At 41.9% G+C, this 25208-nt stretch overlaps 1 protein-coding gene across 1 annotated transcript in view; it reads left to right on the top strand.

Moving 5' to 3' along the window:
• The first annotated feature begins 8627 nt into the window (after positions 1-8627).
• The window catches only part of PAH (phenylalanine hydroxylase), a 72539-nt gene continuing 55958 nt past the window's right edge, over positions 8628-25208 (top strand). Inside the window, exons 1-2 of the mRNA XM_030323525.1 lie at positions 8628-8830; positions 15109-15216. Of these exons, the coding sequence (XP_030179385.1) occupies positions 8774-8830; positions 15109-15216 (165 nt within the window). The 5' untranslated portion in view covers positions 8628-8773. The remainder of the gene's footprint in view (positions 8831-15108; positions 15217-25208) is intronic.

Raw genomic sequence — 25208 nt, 5'->3', positions numbered from 1 at the left:
GAAGCCCATTTTGCAATCCTTGGCTCAACACTTATTGTAAAGATTTATAAACGGAGACTAAGACACTAACACAGATGACTGGAAAGAGAGAATTTTATTAAAGAGAGTTCTGTTAGTGTGCTGTGATATTTCTCTTTTCTTTCCAGAAATCCCTCTCCTTCCCCTTGTGCCAGATTAAGGAGGGTAAAAAGAACATATCAGAGAACAGCCTATGTCCTCTGAAATTTGAGGGCCGTAGGGATTCTACCTAAGTCATGTATAAAGGCAAGAAACTGTCTAGCTTCTCTGAATATTAAATATAGACAGATGGCCACAGTGAGGACAAGCTGTACTTCACCATTGGCAAGAGAAAGGTATATAGTTTACTGTGAGACGGACCTCTCTTAGCGTGGATCACAGAACCGTGTTTCAAAGTCCCTAGTGAGTAATCTCCAAGGCACATACAAAATTCCCCATCAGAGAAATAACCAGAAAGTAGACATATTTTTTTGGTACCAAATGACAACAATGCTACATTGTAACTGTAGATGCTTCCATGAAGAGCACCTACCTTCCGTGGTTTAGTGTATCTGATTTTGGGGGTGGAGGTTAGGGATGAAGCCTAGGCCAACGTGCCGCCTGATGATTTTAAAAATAAGTGGCAGGGATATAATCCAAGGTATAGATGGTTCACAGAAAAGTAAACGCAAAGACAAACCTTGCTCAAAATAAAAGCTATTGTAATGAAAAGTATAATGAGTTTTTTGTTCTCCAGATGGTCAGGGATTTAAAAATTTGGTAAGTGCAGGAGCCTCATGGCTGGTCTAAAGGCCACATGTCTGGGCATCTAACATTTGTTCTGGTCCCACAACAATGAATTCTTGAGTGTTCTTAGCTCAAGCAGTTTATGTTGTTAGTGTAAGGAGTTTGAATGTGATACATGGGAAATTGGTTCTGAGTTTTGTGCTATATATAGCCTCTCCATCAGCCTGTGGAATGTATGGCTGAGATTAATGAGTTATGTCTATTTTAGAAAAGACTCTGTCCAGAACTGCTTTCATCTCATGGCCATTAGTTGGGTATAAAGGTGGTGGTGGCGTTGAGCTTCCAGCAGGGGTGATACATCTCTCATTCCCTCCGGTGTTACCATCCACAAGTGTGTGCTCCTTGGTGAGGGTTATGGGCTGGAAACATAGACTCCTGCTTGTCCCTAGATAATGTTGACGATCTTTTTGCTGTGACTGTTCACTCAGCAGGCTTGTTTGATTTACCCAAGTGATATCTGGTCTTTTTGTGTATCTGAACCGATCTGTTGACCTTTCTTTTTTCTTTAAACAGAAGAGCACTACATATGCTTGTTGACATTTCTTAATACTGAGGTAAGCAACTTCCCATGGGGTGGAAACATTATAAAGAAATAGAAGCTGTCACATTTTTGTTGTCGTGTGTAAATTGGCAGAACACGTGTGTATTGGGAGACCATACATAACAGTTTGCCTGTGATAGTCCCAGTTTATACCCGTTGTCTCACTATATACACCACGAGCGCTTCTTTTCACTCTCAAAAAACTCCAGTTTGGATAATAAATTATATGGGCACCTCTGGAGGATTATTTGTTGATATCTACTAAAGTGGTAAATGCCCATATCCTTCGGCGCAGAAATTCTGCTTACGGTATGTTTTCATACAGACATATCCTTCCATGTATATAAAATGTGCACACGTGTGCACACATGAAATTATTCATCACAGCATTAGTCGTAATAGCAAAAGATCGGAAACAATAACATTAACAAGTACTGATTAAATTATGACAACCCATACAAAGAAATACAATGGAGCTATTAAAACAGATCGAGGAAGATTTGCATGTAGCAAGCAGGTGATCTCAAGATATATAAATTAAAAGTTTGAAGTGGCAAGGTATATAACTGTGGCCGCTATGCTGCCATTTGAAAGGGAGAGGAACACAGGCGCACAAACAAACACGAATCAGATGTGCTTAAAAATCCCTGAAAGAAACTGGTAACACTCATTGTCTTTGGGGAAGAGAATCAGGTGTCTGAAGGATAGGGAAGTGTGAGAGAATTTTCACTATGTGTGTTATAACTTTTTTCTTTTTGATTCATATGAGTATTTAACTCTTCAAAAATAAATAAATGACATAAAAATTATGTCAAAAAATGAATAAAGACTTAGAGATAACCAGTTTCTTAAGCAGTGTGGGATGGCACGTTTAAACAACAAACATTTATTTCTCACAGTTGTGGAGGCCACCAAATCGGAGACTGAGTCGCTTGCAGATTCACCCTTTGGTGAGGGGCCCCCGTCTGGTTGGCAGATGGCCATCTTCTTGTATCCTCAGGCAGAGAGAGAGGAAGAGCAGAGGGAGAGGAAGCAAGTTGTCTCTACTGGGAAGGGCATTAATCCCATTTATAAGGGCTCTGCCCTCATGACCTAATTACTTCCCAAAGTCCTCAAATACCATCACACTGGAGATTATACTTTCAACAGAGAAATTTGGTGGGGTCAGGGGACAAACATTTCAGTCCATCATGACCAGCAAAGGAATTAAAATAGAAAGGAGAACTTTCAAATCAGCAAAAGAAAACTTGACCTATTCCTCCAGTGGAAGGCTTAAAAAGAGAAAACGAAACAAATGGAAGTGTGGGAAGTGGAAAATATGAAACAAAATGGCAGAAATATGTACTAGCATAAAAGTTTTTATAACAAAGTAATGGGCTAAACTTACCAGTAAAAAGAAACTATCAGATTAGATTAAAGTACAAGTTATACACACACACACACACACACACACACACACACACACACACATTTGTATCTATGTGTAAATGCATGTTCTACAACTTTTTTCTCTGATTTATATATTAATTTATGAAATAGGGATTTTAAAATATAATAGATATATGTACACACACACACATACACACACCACATATATACCTTCAAGAAATAAAGAATACCCATTCTTTGCTAGTATACCTGAACATTTATACAAATGGACCATATGTGCCTGGTCACAAAGCTTTGATAAATTTCAAAGAGTAAAATCATGAAGACTGGCTTTTTAACTATAATGTAATATAGTTAGAAGTTAAAAAAAAAAGAAAGAAAACCAACAATATCCCAAATACCTTGACTTTAAATAATACACTTTTAATAACTCTTGGGTTATTGAGAAAATTACATTCCAAACTTAGAACTAAACAATGATAAAAACACTAACTGTATGGGGCGCCTGGGTGGCTTGGTCGGTTAAGCATCCGACTTCGGCTCAGGTCATGATCTTACGGTCCGTGAGTTCAAGCCCCACGTCGGGCTCTGTGCTGACAGCTCAGAGCCTGGAGCCTGTTTCAGATTCTGTGTCTCCGTCTCTCTGACCCTCCCCTGTTCATGCTCTGTCTCTCTCTGTCTCAAAAATAAATAAACGTTAAAAAAAAATTAAAAAAAAAAAAAACAAACACTAACTGTATCAAATTAATGAGACACAGCCAAAATGGTACTAATAGTACTTAAAAAAATATTTCATTTTAAATGTTTTCTTCAGGAAACAAAGAACTTTGAAAACAAATAAGCCAAGGGTTCAACTCAAGAAGTTGGGAGCAGTGCAATAAATAAAGCAAGCTCAAGTAAGGAAATAATAAAGAAAACTGGGGAGAAACAATTCAATAGAAAACAACACAAACACTAAAGAAGATCAGTCTTATGAATGCTGAGTCTTCACGGACAAACATCTGGCAAGATGGGGAAAGACACAAATAAAATATGGAACTAGAAAGAGAGAATAAAGACAGACAATATAACTTTTTAAAAAAAATTTTTTTTCAACGTTTATTTATTTTTGGGACAGAGAGAGACAGAGCATGAACGGGGGAGGGGCAGAGAGAGAGGGAGACACAGAATCGGAAACAGGCTCCAGGCTCTGAGCCATCAGCCCAAAGCCTGACATGGGGCTCGAACTCCCAGACCGCGAGATCGTGACCTGGCTGAAGTCGGACACCCAACCGACTGCGCCACCCAGGCGCCCCCAGACAATATAACTTTTAAAAACAAGGAAAGAATGTTATGAACAGGAATATGTCCGTTTTGTTGAGACTTTGATGAACTGAATTAATTTTGGAAAAATATAGAATGAGAAGAGATAGAAAGCATAACTAGGCCAATAATAGTTAAGTAAATTGAAATATAATCTACTACTTTTCCTGGCCCTTCAAATTTTAGATCCATTGTATTTATAAGAAATATTACCAAATTTTCAAGAAACAAATAATTTGCATCTTCTGTAGTTTTTCCCAAAATTATAAAAACAGGGAAAATTTTTTTTTACAACTCCTTGTGTAAGGCTACTGTAATCTTGATTTCAAAATAAAATAATGATGTACAAGTAGTAAAATGGTTTATCTTAGTATGCAAGGAGAGCTTAACATCCAAAAGTTTTGCCAGTATAATTTTCCATGTTAATAGACTAGAAGGAAGCCATCGCGTAATTTTCTCAGTAGATGCAGAAAAGGCGCTTGCTAAGTTCAACACTTCGTGATGAAAAACAAACCTCAGCACACGAGGGATAGAGAGGATTTCATAAATTTAATGATGGTTTCCGACACCAAAACCCTATAACACACATAATAGGAATGGAGAAACTTTGGCTGCATGTATGTCTGCTATTAATGCTATTGTTTAACACAAGCATCCCCTGATGAAGCCAAATCAGAGCCAAATTCAGAGCCAAATCAATAAAAATCTCAGCTGGCATATGGAAGAATAAATGTGCATAACAGATAAGTACACTTCGGGAAAAATAAGAGAAGAAGGGGGACTTGCCAACTTGATATTAAGATACATTACCAAACCATACTGTGATATTAATAAATGCAGCAGAATAATGACACAAAAGGAGGCATAATAGAATAAACCAATGGAATAAAAATTAAATCTCAGAGACCGACTCAAATATAAATGGCAATTTGGAAAACCGTACATGTGGTACCAAAAGTCAAAGGGGTGTCTCTTATTATGCATCTCTGAGAAGGGGTCATTTCATCTCAGCTGAGAAAGTTCTGACATAAAAAGTCAATGACGAAAAGTCTTTGTCCATGTTGTTGAAAAACTGACTCATGACATGAAGAGAGGAGAGACAGAAAAACAAAAACAAAAACAACTCTGGGTCAGTACTCTATCCCACCCACAAAGAGATACAGATAGATTAAAGATCCAAATGTGAAAGATAAAACCAGTGATGATGAAAGGAGAGAATATTTTTGTAACTTAGAGATGAGGAAGGACTTCTTAAACAAGACACTAAGAGTACAAACCACAAAAATTTTAAAAGATCGATCTGTATTACATCAGAATTATTATTTTTTTTCTCAAGGAAGAACACCAGTTGACGACTGATGGTGATAGTGACTGAGAAAGGCATATGGCTGACATCTAGACTATACAAGTTATGCTTGCAAGTCAACATGGAAAGACAGGAGTCCTAGTAGAAAAATAGGCAAAGGATATAACGAACTATTGACAGCATGGAAAATCTAAGTGGCATAAGTGTCTAAAGAGATATTCAAACTCAGTTGTCACAAGAGAAATGCAAAATAAAAACAGCAAAGGCATACTTTTTTCAAACTGATCAGATTGACAAAGAATCAGACATTTAGAAGATGCCAGGTACTGGGGATGCTCAGCAACAGGAACTATTTGGCCCTTTTGGTAGGGGTGTGGGCTAGTACAAGCCTTTCCAATGGGCAATCTGGCAGTAGTCTGTGCAGTTAAGAATGCATGTTCCCTAGGATTTAGGATCCCACCCCTCCATCCAAGACAAATTCTCACACAGGTCTCTAAGGGGACAAGGAGTAAGGTGTTTCTTGCAGAATTGTTTGGGGTGGGACAGCCGAGGTGTCCATCACTGGGGAATGGAGAAATCAAATATGGCGGAGTAGTCCACACCAGTTAGGAAAGCAAAGAACTAGATGCACATTCACAGCATGTTTAGATCCTAAGGATATGGTCAAAGAAAAAGTTAAAAACTGTGAAATCTATAGTCCATCTATGTTCTATAGTAATACTATACCACAACATCACTCATATCCACGAAAAGTACATACAAGCACCAATATTTCCATACATTCTAAAAATCCAAGGCTAGGGGTGCCTGGCTGGGTGGCTCAGTTGGTTAAGCATCAGACTTCGGCTCAGGTCATGATCTTGAAGTTTGTGGGTTCATCCCCCGAACATCAGGCTCTGTGCTGACAGCTCGGAGCCTGGATCCTGCTTCAGATTCTGTGTCTCCCTCTCTCTCTGCTCCTCCCTCACCCACGCTCTGTCTCTTTCAAAAATAAATAAACATTAAAAAATTAAAAAAAAATAAAAATCCAAGGCTAAGTATTAAACACAAGGATGATACCTCCGGGGGAAGGGAGTAGAGGTAGGGAATGAAGATGAAAAAGAATGAATAAATTAAACAAGACAGGACCTTGTAGGTTTTGATTATGTGCCATGAATTCATAGATTATGATTAACTCAACTCTCCGCATATGAGGTTAAATAAAAGAGATTGATAACCTGCAGTGGTTGGGAAATCTTCAACTTCCAAATCGGTGAAGGTCAGCTCTAAGTGTACCATATACACAACTTGCGACATGGTGGACCTCTCTGTGGCCATTCACAATATCTCAATGGTCTGCACACTGCATTCTTGGATACTCCTTCTAGACTTGCACCGGGGTCCAAAGCAACTTTTTTTAGGACTCAGAACCACCCTTGTTATAAGAGCAACACATTATATTCCACACACATTTAACAAGAAGACAGCTTAAAAATCACCTACAAAATTTATATAACAACCATTGGGAGTTTTTATCTTAGTGCATAGAGAAATGTTCTCTTTTTTGCCAGAATAATATTTTTAAAAGAAGGCATTAGTGTTTTTCTCTGAAGTAACTGAAAATTAAGTGTGCTCTAAAACCCAGGTCTGGGGCATTTTTATGTGGGACTAGCTGTCATTGTTTGCTTTTATTTATGGCATGCCTGTTATATGGCAGTTGCCATCACATCCGTTGCTGTCCTTAGGATGCCAACAACATCAATGGATGAAATGATGCTTGTGAGGCAGTCCTGGGGCTGAAGAAAACTCTTCATCTCATGTCTATCATGCTAAAAAAAATATTGACATTAGATAAAGGATAGATTCTCCTGAGGGTGGAAGTCAGGGTTTGCCCTTTCAGGTTCAGCAACATTGATCTTCCAGTTTACCGTAGGAAATACCAATCAGACACTCAAAGACTCCTTTTGGACCGAAGTCACATTTAATTATGTCTATATTCTTAGCATCCAGTAGAAAGCCTGGCACATCATAGAGGTTCAAGGAACCCTAAACAACAACCCTTAAAACCCCCATTTTGAAGGCGAAGAAACTGAGGCATGGATTTGTCCAAAGCTACATAGCATGGCTAATCAGTGATGGAACCAGGAGTTAGTCCATTTGTTTTGGATCTCAAATAGGAGATTTTTTTTTTTTTTTTTTTTTGGCAGATGTTTGGTCATTCTGTCACAGCATCGTGGGATAGGAGGGGGTGGATCTCTAGCAACCTTTATTATTGGCTTGTTTTCTCTCCTGGGTAAATATTAGGCAGGCCCTCGAGGCCTTGATGCCCCTGATTTTTTCACATCTCTTCTGAACCTCTGACGTGGCTGTGTCCTCGTTATTTTGTTTTCCCGCTGGCAACGAACGCTTCATCTCAGATTCCTGCTCTGAAAATATGGGAGTGAATGACATCTTCCTGCTCATTTGGCGGAGCCCAGTCTCCAGTACCCATCAGCTCTGTCCTAGCCCGTCTCCTTGTTTTATATTCTTCAGAAGGCTTAGCTCTGCCTAAATTTATGAACGTATTCTCTGTCTCGCTCACAGAAAGGCAGCTTGGCCGGGGAGGCGGGGGGCCTCTGCTTCATTCACTGCTTCACCCTCAGTGCAGAGAATACCTCCCCACACACAGTACAGGTGTTCGATGATTATTTGTGGTCACATACTTTTAAACAGGATCTTCTGTTTATTGAGGGTTCAACTCTATGGCGAGAACTGTACTCAGTGCGTAATACGGTACCTCGTTCTCATTCTTACTCATATTCTAACAGCATCCCGGCCAGGTGGCTGTCCCACTCTCCTCTGGGCGCTCCCAGCACTTGCGTGAACAGCTCGAGGGCGTGCGAATGCATTTCTGAAGTCCCAGCACAGAAAGTCTTGCTTTCTGAAGTCCCAGCACAGAAAGATGGTTGGCTTAATGGTTAATAGAAAGGACCCCGCCCCCCACCAATGTAAATCTAAATTAAGATCCTGGCTGTGCTCCTATGGGGAGGGGGGTTGGGGAAGAAAGGATTATTTCTTACAGGTTTTGTCATCAGGGGGTCGATCGCGGGGTTGTTCGCACTGCACGGAACGCGCTTCCCGTGCTCTTGCGTCCTGGAGGTGCCAACCCTGTCTCATTGCCAGCGCGGAGGCGGCCCCGCGCCCCACCGAGGGCGGGCAGCCAAGTCCTGCCTCCCCGCATCCGCCACACCCTCCCCTCTGGGCGGTCGGGCCAGGTGACCCGGAGCCCACTACGTCAGGACAACGCCCACCTGGGGCTTCACTGTGGCCGGTAAGTGGCAGGGGACATCCTTGCAATCTCTCCTCTCCTCCTAACGCCAGGTTAAAAACCTCAGCGGCAGCACTTGCTGTTTACGAAACCGCCTGCCACCGACGTCCCAGAGTTAGACGCCTCACTCGCGCGGGGAACCAGCATGTCGGCTGTGGTCCTGGAAAACCGAGGTTTTGGCAGGAAACTCTCTGACGGACAGGTGAGCCGGGGCTGGCCTCAGGGAGGGAGGGACGTCTGGTCCCCGGTAGGAAAGGGTCTGAGGAATGTTGTTCTTTCCTACTCCCTTAAGCACACCGAGAAGTCTGAATTTATTTGAAGAATGATGGAAATGTCCAGGAAGGCAACAGATAACACGTGTCCTCAATGACCGCTCCCTAGGGAAGGACATCTGTCCTGTGTGGCTTTCAGGGAAGGAGCACTGCTTTAGGAGATGGGGATCTGGCTTCCAGAGCTGCCCCCAAGGAGCTGTGTGTCTTTTGACAAGTCACTGGCCCTCTCTGTTGCCTGCTTTCTCTTTCCTACAGCGAAGGGGCTGGTTCTCAATGATCCGGTATGGGAGGTGGGATTCTTCTAGATCTGCTCTCCTGTGATGTTTATGTAGCGCTCTCAGCCAGCTTTCAAAATGGCAATGTTGTAAGACATTGTATTCTTTTTTTCACCTTTGGGAGAAAAGGAGGCATGAAGAAGTCTTGGACTTACTCAGACCTGGGGAAGGAGAAAAATTAAACAGAGAGGGAAATGAACAGGACTTAGCCTTGGACTTGGAATGTGAGAGAACCCTAAACGTGACTTGGGGATAATACTCAGGGTGCATTCTGTTCTTCGGGACCCGTTGCCTTTCTCTTGAGGTGAAAAATGGCAGCATACATTCTTGAATTGACTTATCACACTTGCAGACTCTGGGGTTCAGACGTAAAGCCCAGCCCTGGGAGATAACATGAGCTTACAGACAGCTGTCATTTACAAGATCAGTGAGACCCGTCTAGAGAACAGAAGCTGGAGGGGAGAGGATAGTTGATGTTTTAGCCTAACTAGAGAGACCACCGAACTTTGGACTGACTTTTTTTTTTTTTTTTTTCTTTTTTCGAGTCCTGTGAGAAAGACTTCCTTTGAAAAGGTAGCACTTGGGAGACAGTTTGTGTTGAGGAGGGACAGTGTGGTTGTCAGATGGATCGCAGAATAGATTCTGGCCCGGTCATCATTCAGTCCTGGTGTTTCTGGCAGTGGGGCCCCTACAACCATGGGAGGAAGTTAGGGGCTATGATCTGGTTAGGGAGCCATGGGGGCTTAAAGCTTTCTTCATAGAACACTTAGAAGATTGAGAACCACAGATGATCGCTCTTGATGACTGGGGGTAAAAAATGAGAGTTTACAGCATGTCTTACCTTTGCATGGAAAGCAGGGTATTTAACTTTGCAAAGCTGCAGGTTTATTCATTTGAAAAATTAGGATAAAAATACCCATGTCCTAGGGTTAGGATGAGCATGAAATGAAATAGTGTCTGTAAAGCTTTTAGCACAGTTCCTGGAGCACCGTGTCTAGCCAGAACTGACTTACTTGTTCACCAAACTGGGTATGGAACATTGGCAAGAGACACAGGCACTGAGTCAAGCACAGTGGTTGGTATAGCTACACCGTGGAAGGATGCTAGACAGGCAGTCAGCGGACATGGGCTCTTGTCTTTGGTTTACCGAAGCTGTGTATCAGGGAAGTCATCTAACTGGGGCAAAGAGGCTCAGTTTGGTATTTGTAAAACTGAGGGCTGGGGAGTTGGACTGGAATAGTCTTAAGCATTCCTTCCAGCTCTGAAAGTCTGCAAGAAAGACCTACTTTATGCCCTCTCGAAGCTCCCGACCCAGATGAACAGCACGTGCTGGACGTAATGCTGACATAAGGCTGGAGAGCCTGTGATGTGTCAAGTGCTCTACCCACGCCACAGGCACAACAACCCTGCAAGAGATGTTCGGCTCATTCATTCACCCAGTAGGCCTATTGTGCACCTACTCTGTGCCAGGCGCAGTGGAATTTCTGCGCTAGTGAAACTTACATTCTAGTGGAGGACAAAAGTAATACAAAACTAATCAAATGAACAAATAATTTCGTGTAGGGGAAAGAGCTGTGAAGAAAAATAGAACAGGGCAGTGGAATACAGGATAAGAGGAACTCAGAAATCATAGCTGTGAATGGTGAAGCCAGTGTTCAAATGTAGATCACACTTCAACACCCTGGGCGCTCGCTGCCACACTTCTTCCTCCTGTAGAAACACGCTGGAATATGGGGTGTAGTGTGTCCATGGCAGGATGTCTGCATCTTTTTTTTTCCGGTTGTCTTACACTGTGCATGTGTATACATATAATCACACTTGCAAATACAGGCCTCCTACCATGACACTAAGATTGAAGGTGCCCTTAGAATACCTTGCTAAAGAGTATTATTGTTTGCAATTTTGAAAAATGCTCTTTTCCAAGGATAACAGAATGCATTTGTTAGATACAACCATAGGGAATATATTTCTGCTGTTAAACGTATTGCCCAATGATCAAAACTCTTTCCATCCTGGGCGCTAGTAAAGTTCATTTTCCCTGCACTATTTCTTCCTATCTGGTGTCTGAGCTACTTTTCTCTACCTTTGCCCATCCCGGGTCTACATGTGTTTCTAAGCCAACTCATATGCTTTTGGGAAACAAATAAGGCATGGATGATGAGCCAATACAAATATATTCTGGAAGAGACTTGCCCAAGGTCCCATGCTGGATCCACATAGTGATGTTGGAATCAGAATCTACCCAAGGCCACCTTATTTCACAAACTCCCTTGAGCTTCTTTTCATTTAAAGTCCCTCAAGTTTTGCAAAGGGGAGCTATATGTTGTCTCCCTCGGGTCTGTCACTGGGAGGCAGAATACGGATTTTGGAACTGTTGGACTCATGTTCAAATCCAGGCTCTGCCACCATTGGCGGGCTGTCCTTGGACAATCCACTTAAGCTGGCAGAGTCTGTGTCCTCCTTTGCAAAATAACATCACCCACCTCATGGGGCTATTGTGAAGACCAGATGAGCTACAACTTGTAGACTCTTATAACAGTACTAGCCACTGCCAATGATGATGCTTATTAACTATAAAAATCACCAAGTATGGCTCTTGGCACATAGTGGGGATTCATTCAATGCCACGTCCTATTATTAATATTAATAACAATAAAGAGTAGTACCTTTCCATATGGCAAATGTGAATTTGCAGACATGTTTGGGAAAAGTCACAATTTAAAAACTTGGGCTGTGTATTTATCAGTGGTTTCAAAATCTTCCACGGTGAAGAATCATCTGGGACCTTTTGAAAATGCAGATTCTAAGATCCTACCCCACATACTCAGATGTGATGGGCTAGGGCAGGGCCCAGGAATCTGCATTTGAACAAAGACTCCCCAGGTAATTTTGGAATGGAGAAAAAAGGAACACTCATTGACAATCTGATCTAGAAAGTGAACTGGGGGAAAGAAGAAAGTGAAGGGGGCAGGTGTGGATTAGTATGGGTTGTCAGGAATGATATTGGATAACTGGTCTGCAAGGCACAGAGGCCTTAATGTGGACATAATGCACATAGCAGAAGGAATTGTACAGAATGATACTTAGGAGCCTGGGTTTTTGACCTGCTACCCACCACCTGTGTGACTTTAGAGGAGTCACACCTTTCTCTCTCTGGCCCATAGTTTCCCCATCTGCAAAATAAGAGGGTGGAACTAGATCAACTCTAAAGACAGGGCCAGCTCTGCCAGTCAAGTCCCACATGGACATCAGAAGCCAAATGGAATGCATAGGTCAAGGAGGTATTATTCACTTCAGCTGGGGAGGACAGAGGTCTTCTGACAGAAGTGAGACCCAAGAGGGCTTTAGAGGCAGACTTAGATATTTGGAAGGGGAGCGTGGAGGCTGGGGCAGGGCATCTGTTCTAATGAGCTGAAAAGGCAAGAAGAAAGATGATTTGCTAGAGAGGCAGTTCCTGTGGGCGGCCTCGGGAGATAAGGTACCAAGGAACTCTTGAATATCAGAAAGAGGTATTTTCTCCTGCTGGCCTTGGGAGCCTTTGGGGAATTCTGAGTAGTAGAAGGACACAAACAAAATTCTGTTAGAACCAGACTGATACAGATCACTAAGGCTGGATCACAGCGGTGGCAGTAGGAACAAAAGAAGGACCTGACCCCAAGGGTCACTTCTAGAGGTCAGGTGGGACTTGGACATGTACAGGAGCGGGAAGCTGGTGGTGACAGAGTTTTGAGCCCAGGTGCCTTCAGGTCTGAGTTGTCCCAGTTATGGGTGGCACCTGTTGAGGTATATCTGGAATGTGTTATTTTCTTGGAGGCCAACAGAAGAGAACGTTGCCAAGTGAACCAGAAGTGGAAATCTTTTGTCATTTCAAAGAAATCAGAAAAGCCTAAGGACTCAGTGTTCTCTGGGAGGAAGAAGATGTATATCAGACACTCCTCTGCATGTCTGTGGCAGGGTTTAAAAGAGGGAGAAGCAGGATAGAGTCTTACAAGAAGCCGTGATTCATGGATGAATGCTGGGCTCAAATGGTGTGGGGTCTCACCCTGGCTCCGTTGCTGACTGTATATCTCTGAGACTTCATTTTGTCATCAGTAAAAGCAGACACCTGCTGGATAATAAAACCTGCCTCCTAATTATATCAAAATTAAATGAGGTAATCCAAATCAAGTGCCTATTATAATGCCTGGGACATTACAGGCTCTTAATAAATGGTAGATTAACTCTACTGGAATTTTTTAAAAAGACAAAACAAGTGTTTTTTAAGAAAGATAATATCATGGTCCATATAGGGATATATAACGGTTCAGTCTTCCAGTTCATTTGAAGATCTCTCTAATTACACCTGCTGATAATTTAGAGCCTGGGTTATTGACCTGCTACCCAACACCTGTGTGGCTTTGGAAGCATTACACCTTTCTCTCTCTGGCCCACAGTTTCCCCATCTGCAAAATAAGGGGGTGGTTGCCCCACCTCTGTGAGGTTCTGGGAAAATCTGAAATTTCTGAATGAAAAGAATTTCGTCCTAAAGGTCATCAATATTCATGCAAGGGTTATTATGCCGTCACTGGTAGAGTCTGCCCAACACAGCCTTCTCATTAAGATGATGTAACATCCATCCCACTAATTTCATTAACTTGCTTATAAGAGAGTAATTGTTCTGCATGGTTTTTTCTTCCTAGTTTGGGGTACGTGCTATTTATTTGTCAGCACACATGGAGCTTTTTATATTATTATTGCAAAACTTTATAATTTTTAAAGGTTTCAGCTAACCCTGAGACGCCAACCCTAATCCCACATTAGTTTGCTGACATGTGCATGTAGAAAGTGCTAGATCCTTGACAAGCTTTGCTATATAGTTTAGGACATCCCTCTTCTGGTTAGGTTATTTGTGTTTCTTTTATGCATTTTGTGATTTTTTCAGTAATTGGGTATCATAGATCCCAGCATACAGGACAATGCTTTCCTGAGCATAATGCTTCCCTGGGATCTTTGCCAAGGCTAAAGAGTCATTCTTGTGTATTTACAATATTTCCATCATTAAAAAAATTTTATTGTTATTTATTTTATTTTAGAGAGAGTGTGTGTGAGAACAGAGGAGAGGGGCAGAGGGGGAGAGAGAGAGAGAGAGAGAGAGAGAGAGAGAGAGAGAGAGAGAGAGAATCACAAGCAGGCTCTGTGTTCAGCACGGAGCCTGACATGGGGCTTAATCCCACGACCCTGGGATCATGACCTGAGTTGAAATCAAGAGTTGGACGCTCAACCAACTGATCCACCCAGGTGCCCCGTATTTCCATCATTTTTATATGTAAACTGTTTTATCTTTTTTTTTCATCATGTGAATATTGCTTTGACAGGGTTTATTATTAGCATGATTTTCCAGATAAGGAAACTAAAAAGGCCAAGCTATTGCCCAAAGTGTTTCAGCTGATAACTGGAAGACAGAGGGCTCCAACCGAGGTCTTTGGTCTCAACCACCCATTTTTAGTACTTTCCACACTGTAGTTTTCAGTGTTTTTCTGGACACTTTTTGAATTTTATTATACTACCTCTAAGGCTCTTTGTGTTATGTGTCTATTAAGCCAAATATTGAGCTCCTGAAGGATGGGAATTGTTTTATTCATTTTTGTATCTCAGGGCCCTAGTAGTGCCTGGCACTTGGTAGATGCTCATTAAAAGGTACTGGGTCTATAGGGTGACTGGTGATATCAGTGAATAATGAGAGTTTTCTAAAAGTGAATCCTGACCTAGGAGCATCATTGTAAATATCGCTCCCCTTGACTTACATATTTTCTACCAGAAATCATATACTTACTGTGTAGAATATATGTAACTCATTGCATTCCAAGCCTTAACTAGAAGAGAGGGTTTATGCCGGCCTCTTGCTTGCAGATTTCATAGGAAAACGTTTTAACCAGGAGCACTTCATCTTGTAGGAAACAAGCTATATTGAAGACAATTCCAATCAAGATGGTGCCATATCACTGATCTTCTCGCTCAAGGAAGAAGTTGGTGCCCTGGCCAAGGTCTTGCGCTTGTTTGAGGTAAGTATTCATTTCCGCCTTGGATAATGCATAGCAGGCTTCTGTGTTATTTCCTAGTTGGATGCAGCGAAAAGAACATGGGATCTGGAATTGGAAGACTTGCTTTTCAGCTCAGGCGCTCACATTAACCAACTATGAGACCTTAGTGAAGTCTTTCATTCTCCCTGGGCTTCAGTTTCTCCGTTCATAGTCAGAATCGTTCAGAATCACTGGTTGCACACACGGGAAGCTGGCCCTGATTTCAGACTTCTTTTATCGAGCTTTCCTTGAATTAATTACTATCTTCTCAGTGTTCCCAAAGCACTTTACTTTTAACTGCAACACTTATTTGCCTGGTTATGCATGCACATTTTCTGTCTGGGCCTGTTTCTTCAGGCAGGGAACCTTGGCTCAGCCATCTTACATCCTCTACAGACCAGTGTTATATATATTAAATGTTCAGTTAAGAGTGAAATTAAATTTAAATACAAGCAAAGTCAATTAGGCTTTATTTTTTTCTTAAAATTTTTTTTTGCCCTGGATTTTAAGAAGGAATATTTTTGAACCAATTAACATTTACCCCAGGTAAATTTTATTCTTTAATAAAATTATATCTGGTGACTGGATACATAAGTAAATGGGGTACAGACACATGTCCATGCAGAAGATTTCAAATAATCTAAATAGATATTCTGTACTTACAGAAGAAGAGTATATGCACTCCTTAAATGTGAGTGGCACAGTGTGACTTTCTTCCAAACCAGATGGGATGGAAAGGGCGTGGGAAGCCCAACAAACAGTAGCTCAGCCAGGTAATCAAGGTCAATACCAGCAATGATGAGTCATGTAGATCGTATGAACCTTTGATACGACATGATGAAAATGACACTTTACCTCTGATGTCTTCCTCCCCTAAAACCATAACCCAGTCTAGCTATGAGAAAAACATCACACAACTCAGTTAAAGGACATCATACAAAATACCTGACCCATACTTCTTAAAACTGTCAAGGTCATCAAAAATAAGAAGTGTCTGAGGAATTGTCACAATCAAGGGGAGCCTAGAGGAATGTAACATCTAAATGTAATGTGGTGTCTGGAATGAGATCCTACTACAGAAAAAAGGACATTAGATACAAACTAAAAAAATTCAAATACATTATGGTCTTTAGTTTATGAAAAGGCATAAATGTTGGGCGCCCGGGTGGCTTAGTCGGTTGAACGACCAACTTCGGCTCAGGTCATGATCTCATGGTTTGTGAGTTCAAGCCCTGCATCGGGCTCTGTGCTGACAGCTCGGAGCCTGGAGGCTGCTTCGGATTCTGTGTCTCCCTCTCTCTCTCTGCCCCTCCCCCATTCATGCTCTGTCTCTCTCTTTCAGAAATAAATAAATGTAAAAAAAAAATTTTTAAAAGAAAATGCATAAGTGTTAATGCATTAACTCTGACACATTCCACACTAACACGAGATGCTAATAATAGGGGGGTCTGGGTACAGAGTGTGTGGAAATTTTTCATACTATCCTTTCAATTTTTCTATAAATCTAAAATCTACCTAAAAAGTAGGGTCTATTTTTAAAAATACTGAACTTGGCTATCCAAAGGAGGCAGGGATGGGTTGGGGAGGGGAAGGTCTGCCTGAGTGAGAGCAAGAAATGAGAACAGAGAAGAGAGACTGAGTACTTTCTGAATGACAAACTGTTCATGAGAAAGAATGTATCTGTAAAATGCTCCTATGCAACATTTTAGCCTTTGTATTATATAGTTAATCAGCATTTTCCCCTTGAGAGGTCAGGCCTTAATCAGTTAATAAATTAAATAATAGCAAATTAACAGGATGTTTTCAACCTAATTAATAAACTACAAGTAACTACATCACCAGGACTAGATAAAATACACCCAAAGGGTGTGTGTGTGTGTGTGTGTGTGTGTGTGTACTCTGGGTGAACTTTTTAAAGCATTATCCCAAATCTCAACTTCCATGGTCAGTAAGTGGTATTATTCTACACATTCACAGAGGAGGAAACAGAGGTCTCTCTATCAGTGATTGGTGAAGGGTTTTTTGTTGCTGTTATTGTTAGTGTGTGTTGATTTTTTTTCCCAAATATATTTCAGAAGCTGCTCTAGGCATTGTATAGGCCAGCATGCCTTCTACCCTTCTTAACAGCCTGGCAAAACACACAGTTAAGTTACAATCATTCAAAGCGTTGAGGGAAGATAGAAAGTCAAATTCTAGTGTCCGTGGAACCACAGTATGTGACAAACCAGACACGGAGCGGGCGGGATTTAGGTCCCATTCAATTTGGTGGAGGAGGTTTTACTCCATTTTATGCATGGAGGAGCTGAGGTTCTGAGAGGCTAATTTGTTCAAGATCACGCAGCTAATGTGTAGTGATGATGGGAGACGGGATCCCGGTTTTCAAAGCCGTGAGCTTTCCCTAGAGCCCCACACCTCTGCCAAATACAGCTGTCCCTGCCATCTGAATACCTCTGGAGGGTTTTTTTTTTTTTTTTCAACGTTTTTTATTTATTTTTGGGACAGAGAGAGACAGAGCATGAACGGGGGAGGGGCAGAGAGAGAGGGAGACACAGACTTGGAAACAGGCTCCAGGCTCCGAGCCATCAGCCCAGAGCCTGACGCGGGGCTCGAACTCACGGACCGCGAGATCTGACCTGGCCGATGTCGGACGCTTAACCGACTGCGCCACCCAGGCGCCCCTGGAGGGTTTTTTTTAATGCAGATATCCTGGCGCCATCTATGGGGACAGGGATGCTTTCTTATTCTTTGGGGAAAGGGATCTGTCACCAAGTATTTTTTTTTTTAATGTTTCTTATTTATTTTTGAAAGACAGTGAGAAAGCTCAAGCGGGGGAGGGGCAGAGAGAGGGGCCCGGGGACAGAAGATCTGAAGCAGGCTCTGTGCTCATAGCAGAGAGCCCGATGTGGGGCTGGAACTCATGAACCTCGAGATCACGACCTGAGAGGAAGTCGGACGTTAACTGACTGAGTCACCCAGGCGCCCCACCAAGTATTCTTTCTTCTTTCAAATTGAACCATGTATCAAAGTGCAAAAAAAAATAAAAAAATAAAAAAATAAAAAAAATAAATAACTATCCATATTGCCCTCATCTGTGTCAACCACTGTTAAAATTTTGCCAAGTTCATTTTCATTTTTTCATGTTTGATTATCGTTTCAAAAATTACAAATTAACATACTATTTCTTAAAAAAAGAAATACAATGCTAAAGATACTGCTCTAGTCCTTTCTGATTTCTCCTCAATCCCGTCACGCTGCAAACTTCCTGGCCAAGGCAGCATGAAAATGAGTTTAGTATACTTCTTCCCATATTACAGTCCTTTAAAAAAATGATATTGATACTAACAGCTACTCCCCTGTGCACACGGTTTTGCAGCCTCTTTGGGCCAGGTGAGTAGAGCCGTCAAAAGCATGGACTCTGGAGAGACAGAGCTGTGACTTTGGGAAAGTCGCTTGACATGCCTGTGCTTTGGTTCCTCATAATAATGATAGTATCTGCTTGAAATAGTAGATCTGAGTATCAAACAACTTAATGCATGTAAAACCCTCAGAGTAGATACACATTAAGTGTCCAAGAAGAATTGCTACATATATTTTTTCTGAATGCAGTGCTTTCGAGATTTATACAAATTAAGTTAAAAACTTCTGAAGAGTTGTTCTTAAAATGCATGGACCATATTTTATTTATCCAGACCCCGATTTTTGACGTCTATGGTGTTTCCTATTTTCTGAAGTCACAGACAATTCTGCAGTACTTTGTTCTCTTTTTTTGTATGCAATGTGCAAATATTTCTCGAGGGTAGATAGCAAGAATTTTGATTGCTGGTCCTAGGTCATGGACATTTTTAGTTTTAAAAGAAACTACTAAGTCGTTCTGCAAATGTTCTTTAACAATTTATGCTCCCATTAGTTCACTGTGGGAATACTTATACTTCTAAAGTTATTCACGTATTATTCCTTTTTAATCATGGACAATATAATGGGTGGGATGTGGTGATTTATTTTTTAATTGTTTTTTTTAATGTATATTTATTTTTGAGAGAGAGACACACCGAGTGCGAGTGGGGGAGGGGAGGAAAGAGAGGGAGACACAGAATCTGAAGCAGGCTGTAGGCTCTGAGCTGTCAGCACAGAGCCTGATGTGGGGCTCCAACTCACGAACGAACCGTGAGATCATGACCTGAGCCAAAGTCGGGACACTTAACTGACTGAGCCACCCAGGCACCCCGGGATGCAGTAATTTATTGTTTTAATTTTCATTTCTCTGATTATGAATGAAATGATGGGGTGTCTTCATATTACATGACATTGGGTTTTATTCTTTTGTAAATTGTGACATGTCCATTCAGGTTTTAATCTTTTTCTGCTACAAATTTATCTTTTTCTTACCAATTTCTTGACATTTTATATAATCTGAATACCATTCTGTTTGTGACAAATATTTTCTCCCTGTCTCTTTATGTTACTTGGGTTTATCATATTATTTGTCATACTGAACTTTCAAGTTCTACTGTGATTAATATTTTCAGTCATTTCCTTTATGAGTTTTGGATTTGTTTGTTTGTTTGTTTGTTCTTGAGTTTTCCTTAAATTCCACTGGTGACTCTGATGCCCAATCAGGAATGAGAACCACTGCTCTAAGCTGGTGCCGGGGAAGGAGTTCCTGCTGTCACCAGGGACTGTACCCTCTACTTTCCATGAAATAAATCATATTTAGCACTCAGAATATTTTAATATTTTCCATAAATTAAGTAACTTAGTGGAGGTGAGTGATACCATACTCATCATAGAGACAAGGAAACTAAAGTTCAGGGGGCTCAATAGCTCGTCTCAGGTGAACACATAATGTGGTAGAACCTCTGAAATTGACTAGGATTCTAAAATGCCAAGCTTATCATTTTTATCAGAGTACAATCAGTTGTTTATGAGAAAGCAGAACAACTTAGCCTTTATCTTGCATGTGTTCTTTTCAAGACAACGGTCTTTGAACTGGGAACGCTGGAATAAAGTATTGAAAACCAAGAGAAACACGGCTGGGCTTTAGCATTTCAGGATCTGGGTCCATGGTGAAGTCACTTTATCCTGTCATCCATCTGACACTTACAAATAGGTGGATTAGGGAACTTTCCGGGGCCAAGACTTTATGAGGATTCAAGGGATCACTCATTTGCCTTTAGATGAGATCCTATCTTTGGTTCTAAATAGCATACTAGCTACATGTTGTGATGTAAGGCGTATAAGGAGCAGCAGTTTTGCACTGTGCAATTTAGATCCCAGGTATCATTGACTTTGGCAGATAATTTGACATATGTGCCTGTGTTTATTCATCTATAAAGTGGGGCTAATGATCTACCTCCAGGGGGCTATGAGATTTTACATGGTACGTAAAATGTGTGATACAAGTTGGGCCTGCAGAAGATGCTCATACAATGTCTTTTCCTTTATCCCTTCCACATGTGATCTATGAACCCTATTAGAAATCTTGGAAAAGATATAATGACGGGGAGGCTGTTAGAAGACTAGAGGGAGTCAGAAGCCTTGATGTTTAATTTTTCTTTCCAAAACAAAGTGAAAACCCTAGAATGAATGACTTAATATAGCCTGTGAGCATTCACAGGCAAATGGCAATGAGTTGGGGCAGGGCCATTAAAGAAAGGCAGAGTCGCTTGGTAGAGCAGAGAGATTGTGGTGGCCAGAGAGCGTTTGTGTATTTACATCTCTCATCATATCTTTGTGAATGAGGCATACGAGCAAGCATTAGGTGAAAATACAGACAAACCCCCTAAAGTGTGTCATTGACACTGAACTTCTGGACCATGTATAATGAAACCAAAGGTAATAAAAAGAAAAGCCAAGGAAGGAATCTAAGCTACACCTTATGCAGGGTTTCCTGAACAATAGTCTATCACATTCTACACATTAGTAGGTGTTTTATTAGAAAAGAGTTCTGAGAGGGGCTATGTCTGGAAAATTCTACATTTAGATTTTGGAAACCCATTATACACGTAAACATATTAAAGGCTCTGAGAAGCCCTGCAGAGAGGAAATTTATCCAATGTTATGTTGCTTGGTATTTCCCAAATGTATTTGGCCAGGAGGTATTGTTCAAGAAAGGCCTATTAACATTTTTGCAGGCATGAGCGTTCCACTAAGCTTATGCTGTTTCAGAGTTATGAGCTCCAGACCATCCATCAGTTGTAACCTAAGTTTGGGGCCCTGAGGAGTAGAACAGGACTGGGTCAAGTGTACTGTTGGGAACCAAACTGAGTTCAACACCCTGTTGCACCACCTGTGAGCTGGATGGCCTTGAAAAAGTTATTTATCCCTTGGTAGCTTTGTTTCCTTATTTTTATTCATCTATTTTTAAACACAAGCTGTTTGTTTTAAGTTTCTTTATTTATTTTGAGAGAGAGAGGGAAGGACAGAGAGAGAGAGAGAGAGGGAGAGAGAATCTCAATCAGGCTCCATGCTGACGGTGCACAGCCTGACGTAGGGCTTCATCTGACCAACTGAGAGATCATGACCTGAGCCGAAATCAAGAGTTGCACATGTAACCGACTGAGCCACCTAGGTGCCCCTTCTGTATATCCTGTTTCCTTATTTTTCAAATAAAGGAAATACTAAGCCTGTATTATAGGGTTGCTGTGAGACAGGGATTAACACATGTAAAATATTCGTCACAGTGTCAGACACAGGGTAAGAGCTCTATTAACTGTCATTCTATGCACCACATTTTTAGAGTGCCTAGAACTTCTGGAACTCTTAAATTCTTGGCAATATGAAAAGGAGTTAAAGGGTTAGACTTGTTTGCCTTGAAGAGGGAAGATGGGGCAATGAAATCTCTTTTTTTCCTCCCAAATATTTGAAGGACCATTATGGAAGAAAAACCCTGCTTACTTTCCATTACTTCAGAGGTAAAAGGGCAAGGTGTCGCAATTACAAGAAGCATATTTTAAATCAAGTAAAGGCAATATCTCTGTGGTAGAAGAGTGCTAGAAGGCACTAGTTTCGAGCATTACTACTATGAAAACAGGCAGCAAAAGGCAGGGCAGAGTCAAAGCAGACATTATGGTGTAAACAAACCTACTTTCCCTAAATAGAGACAAAGGATACAAATCTCTCCACCTCCCCCAAGACTGGCAGTAGAGGGAGAACATTCCATATGGGAGAATCACCTGTACCCTGTGAATCCTTCACTGCAGTCCCGTCCATGTTTAACGAGCGGGACCATCCTTTGACGCCTTGTAGCAGAGATACATCGGGGACTTTTAACTAAACCTTAATACGTGCTCAGAGTAATAAATGAAAGACGAACAGTCATGGGAGCCTAGACCATCTGACCCCCCCCCTGGCCTGACTCCGTATGGTGAAAACTTTCTTAACCCCCGAGCTACCAGGAGCACACACGGACATCCCAGCCCCTCAAACAAGAAGTGAGATCTGCAGAGTGAGCGCAGATTTGTCCCTGCATCGCCAGGCTTCATTCCTTGCCCAAGAGCCTGTTCTTTTCCTCAGATGCTTAGCACCAAAGTCACCATTCCATTAAGATGTCACCGGGCAGTGGACGTGTGTCCTTGTAAACCTCAGCCAGGGACTACATCAGAATGTAACACAATCAGTTTGGTATTTATCATAAAGATACAGAAGAACTGTGTTTACGTATGTTGTCTGGGTGGTGAGACAGGGAAGTGGATGTTTTAGTAATTGGGGTCCAGCATCCCCTGTCCCCAGTTGTTCTAACTTTCAATTCTTTATGCATTTATTTAAGCATTTTCTGTAGTTCTCTATATTTTTAGCCTCTGCTGGCTCATGTCTGTGCCTTCTTAGAAAAATGGTCTCCTGAGAGTCTTTGCTGCAAGTGGCTTAGTAATGGGCTATAAAATTAGATGCCAGCTCCCTGGGGAAGTTGCAAAGAGGTCTCCCTCCACCAGTCAGCATTCCACTAATCACCTTACCTGAGATCCTCTAGGGAAAAGAACAAGCAAACGCATGGGTATACAGAGTGCTGAAGTTCATGGGTATGCTCAATTAGCATCATTTAGTTGATGGAGACACAGAGGTTCTGACTAAGCAAGCTGCCCAAGGCTAGACGCTTAGAGCCAAAAGCGCCTCAGAGTTCACCCTCTGTTTTCACAGTAGCCTGGGCTTTTGGAAACAAATGGAAAGGGCCAGTCAGTGTTTGTCACGTTCACGTCCTGTGCTCTGCCTCTGCCCAGCTGACCCATGTCTTTTCCCCATCGGATATTCAGTGAGCTCATCCTCCCTCATTTACGTGTTCAATTAATATTTTTTGAGTATCTACCATTGTCAGACCCTATGTGGGTGCTGGAGAGCCTGGGGTGAGTCAGATAGTCATTCTCTGACCCTACAATAATTAGAGAAGCTCAGGGCTCCGTGAGACAGAGTCAGCCAGGGAAGGCTTCTTGCAGATGGAATGTTCAAGCGGAAGCTTGAAAGCGGTGACCGGGAGAGAGGAAAGGGGAAGTTCATTCTAGAACAAAGAAACAAATGACTTGACGTGAGTGAACAAACAAGTGGTCAGGTCACAGAATCCTGAAATCCTTTCTATCTCGCCACCTCAGCGTTCCTGGGGACAGAGGCTGGGTTGCAGAGGGGACATCTAAGCAGATATTCAATGTTTACTACTCTAAAGTTTGGACTTTAAGGTCGCGCCTGTGACCCCTGGGGCCTGGTGAGCGGGGCGGGATCTAGAATGACCCACGAGGGTTATTAAGGGTTGCCTTAACCCCTCTGGGCTTAGGTCCGGAGCAGTCGTGAGCAGTACAGCGTTTGCTGGAACATTGCTTCCTTCATCAAAATAAGAAGAGCTTTGAGTTTCACCGGAAGAAAAAAAGTTCTTAGAGCCAGGATGACTTTCAGAATTTTCTTTAAAGCCCCTAGTACAGATAATGATGTAAAGAACACCCATGTAACTCCTTGCTTAAGAAATGAAACCTTGCAAAGGGATCACTTCTATAGTTCGTTACTAGAGAAGTTTCGCTGAATGTGTAGAAATGAAACATGGCATAAATGACTGAAGCCCCTGGGGACCCTTCCCCGTGAACTTCCTCTTCATGTGTAGCTATTAATCTGAATTCGATGTTCCTCCCACTTATCTTTTTATGCTTGTATAGAGCCACCCATTAATGATCTACGGCATAGTTTTGCAGACTTTGACTCTTCATAAAATTGGAATCATATTACAGCTCTATTTTTGCAGTTTTCTTTCCCGATGACAGAGAGGCGAGCATTGTTTTTGAGGTTTGTCCGTGATGTCCTGGCTCATTCATCTCCCCCTCTGTATGTTCACTGGGTGGCTATACCTTACCTCTCCTGTTGGTGGGATAGTTAGGTCATGATCGTTGTTTACCCCTGGGAATGGTGCCGCACGAAACTTTTCGTGCAGCCAGATGACTGTATTGACTAGAAGAGCCTCTAATTGAAAATCAGTGCTGTTTTTAGCTGTTAACAGTTTAGAGTTGGACGTATTGGAGAATTAGCAACACAGAGCTTACGTTTTGAACTTTTATTATGAAGTTCGAGCTCCCATGGTGAAAATTTGAAGCGTGCCATGACCCCCTGATGGCACGTGAGTTTGGATTGCTCTCCAGTAGCTTGGGCTGAAACAGGACACAGGGGCTTTTAGATCTTATGACTCTGGTGGCAAGAAAAGGGGTACAAAGAGGAACACACGGACAAAAAGGCTCTTTTCTCCAAAGCCTCGAGAAGAGCCTGGATTGAGCTGCTTCCCCAGTTATCCCCAGACTGGGGTCTTCCCTGAGTTGAATGCAACCCCAATAAGTGGAGGGGAGGGTGGAGAAGAAATAATCTGACAAAGAGGGGGAAGGCTGAGGAAGAAAAGGTCCAGAGATCACAACAGAGACACTTCCAGAGGAGGCAAGAGTGTGTCCCAAAAGATGGTCTCCAGGGTGTGAATCCTGCTTGAACCGGTCCGAGAACGCTCTTCCAGAGCACAG

Source organism: Lynx canadensis, chromosome B4 (genome assembly GCF_007474595.2).
Source record: "Lynx canadensis isolate LIC74 chromosome B4, mLynCan4.pri.v2, whole genome shotgun sequence".
NCBI classification, from domain to species: Eukaryota; Metazoa; Chordata; class Mammalia; order Carnivora; family Felidae; genus Lynx; species Lynx canadensis.
The sequence above is the reverse complement of the archived record's forward strand: the minus strand, read 5'-3'. Positions and strand labels throughout refer to the sequence as shown.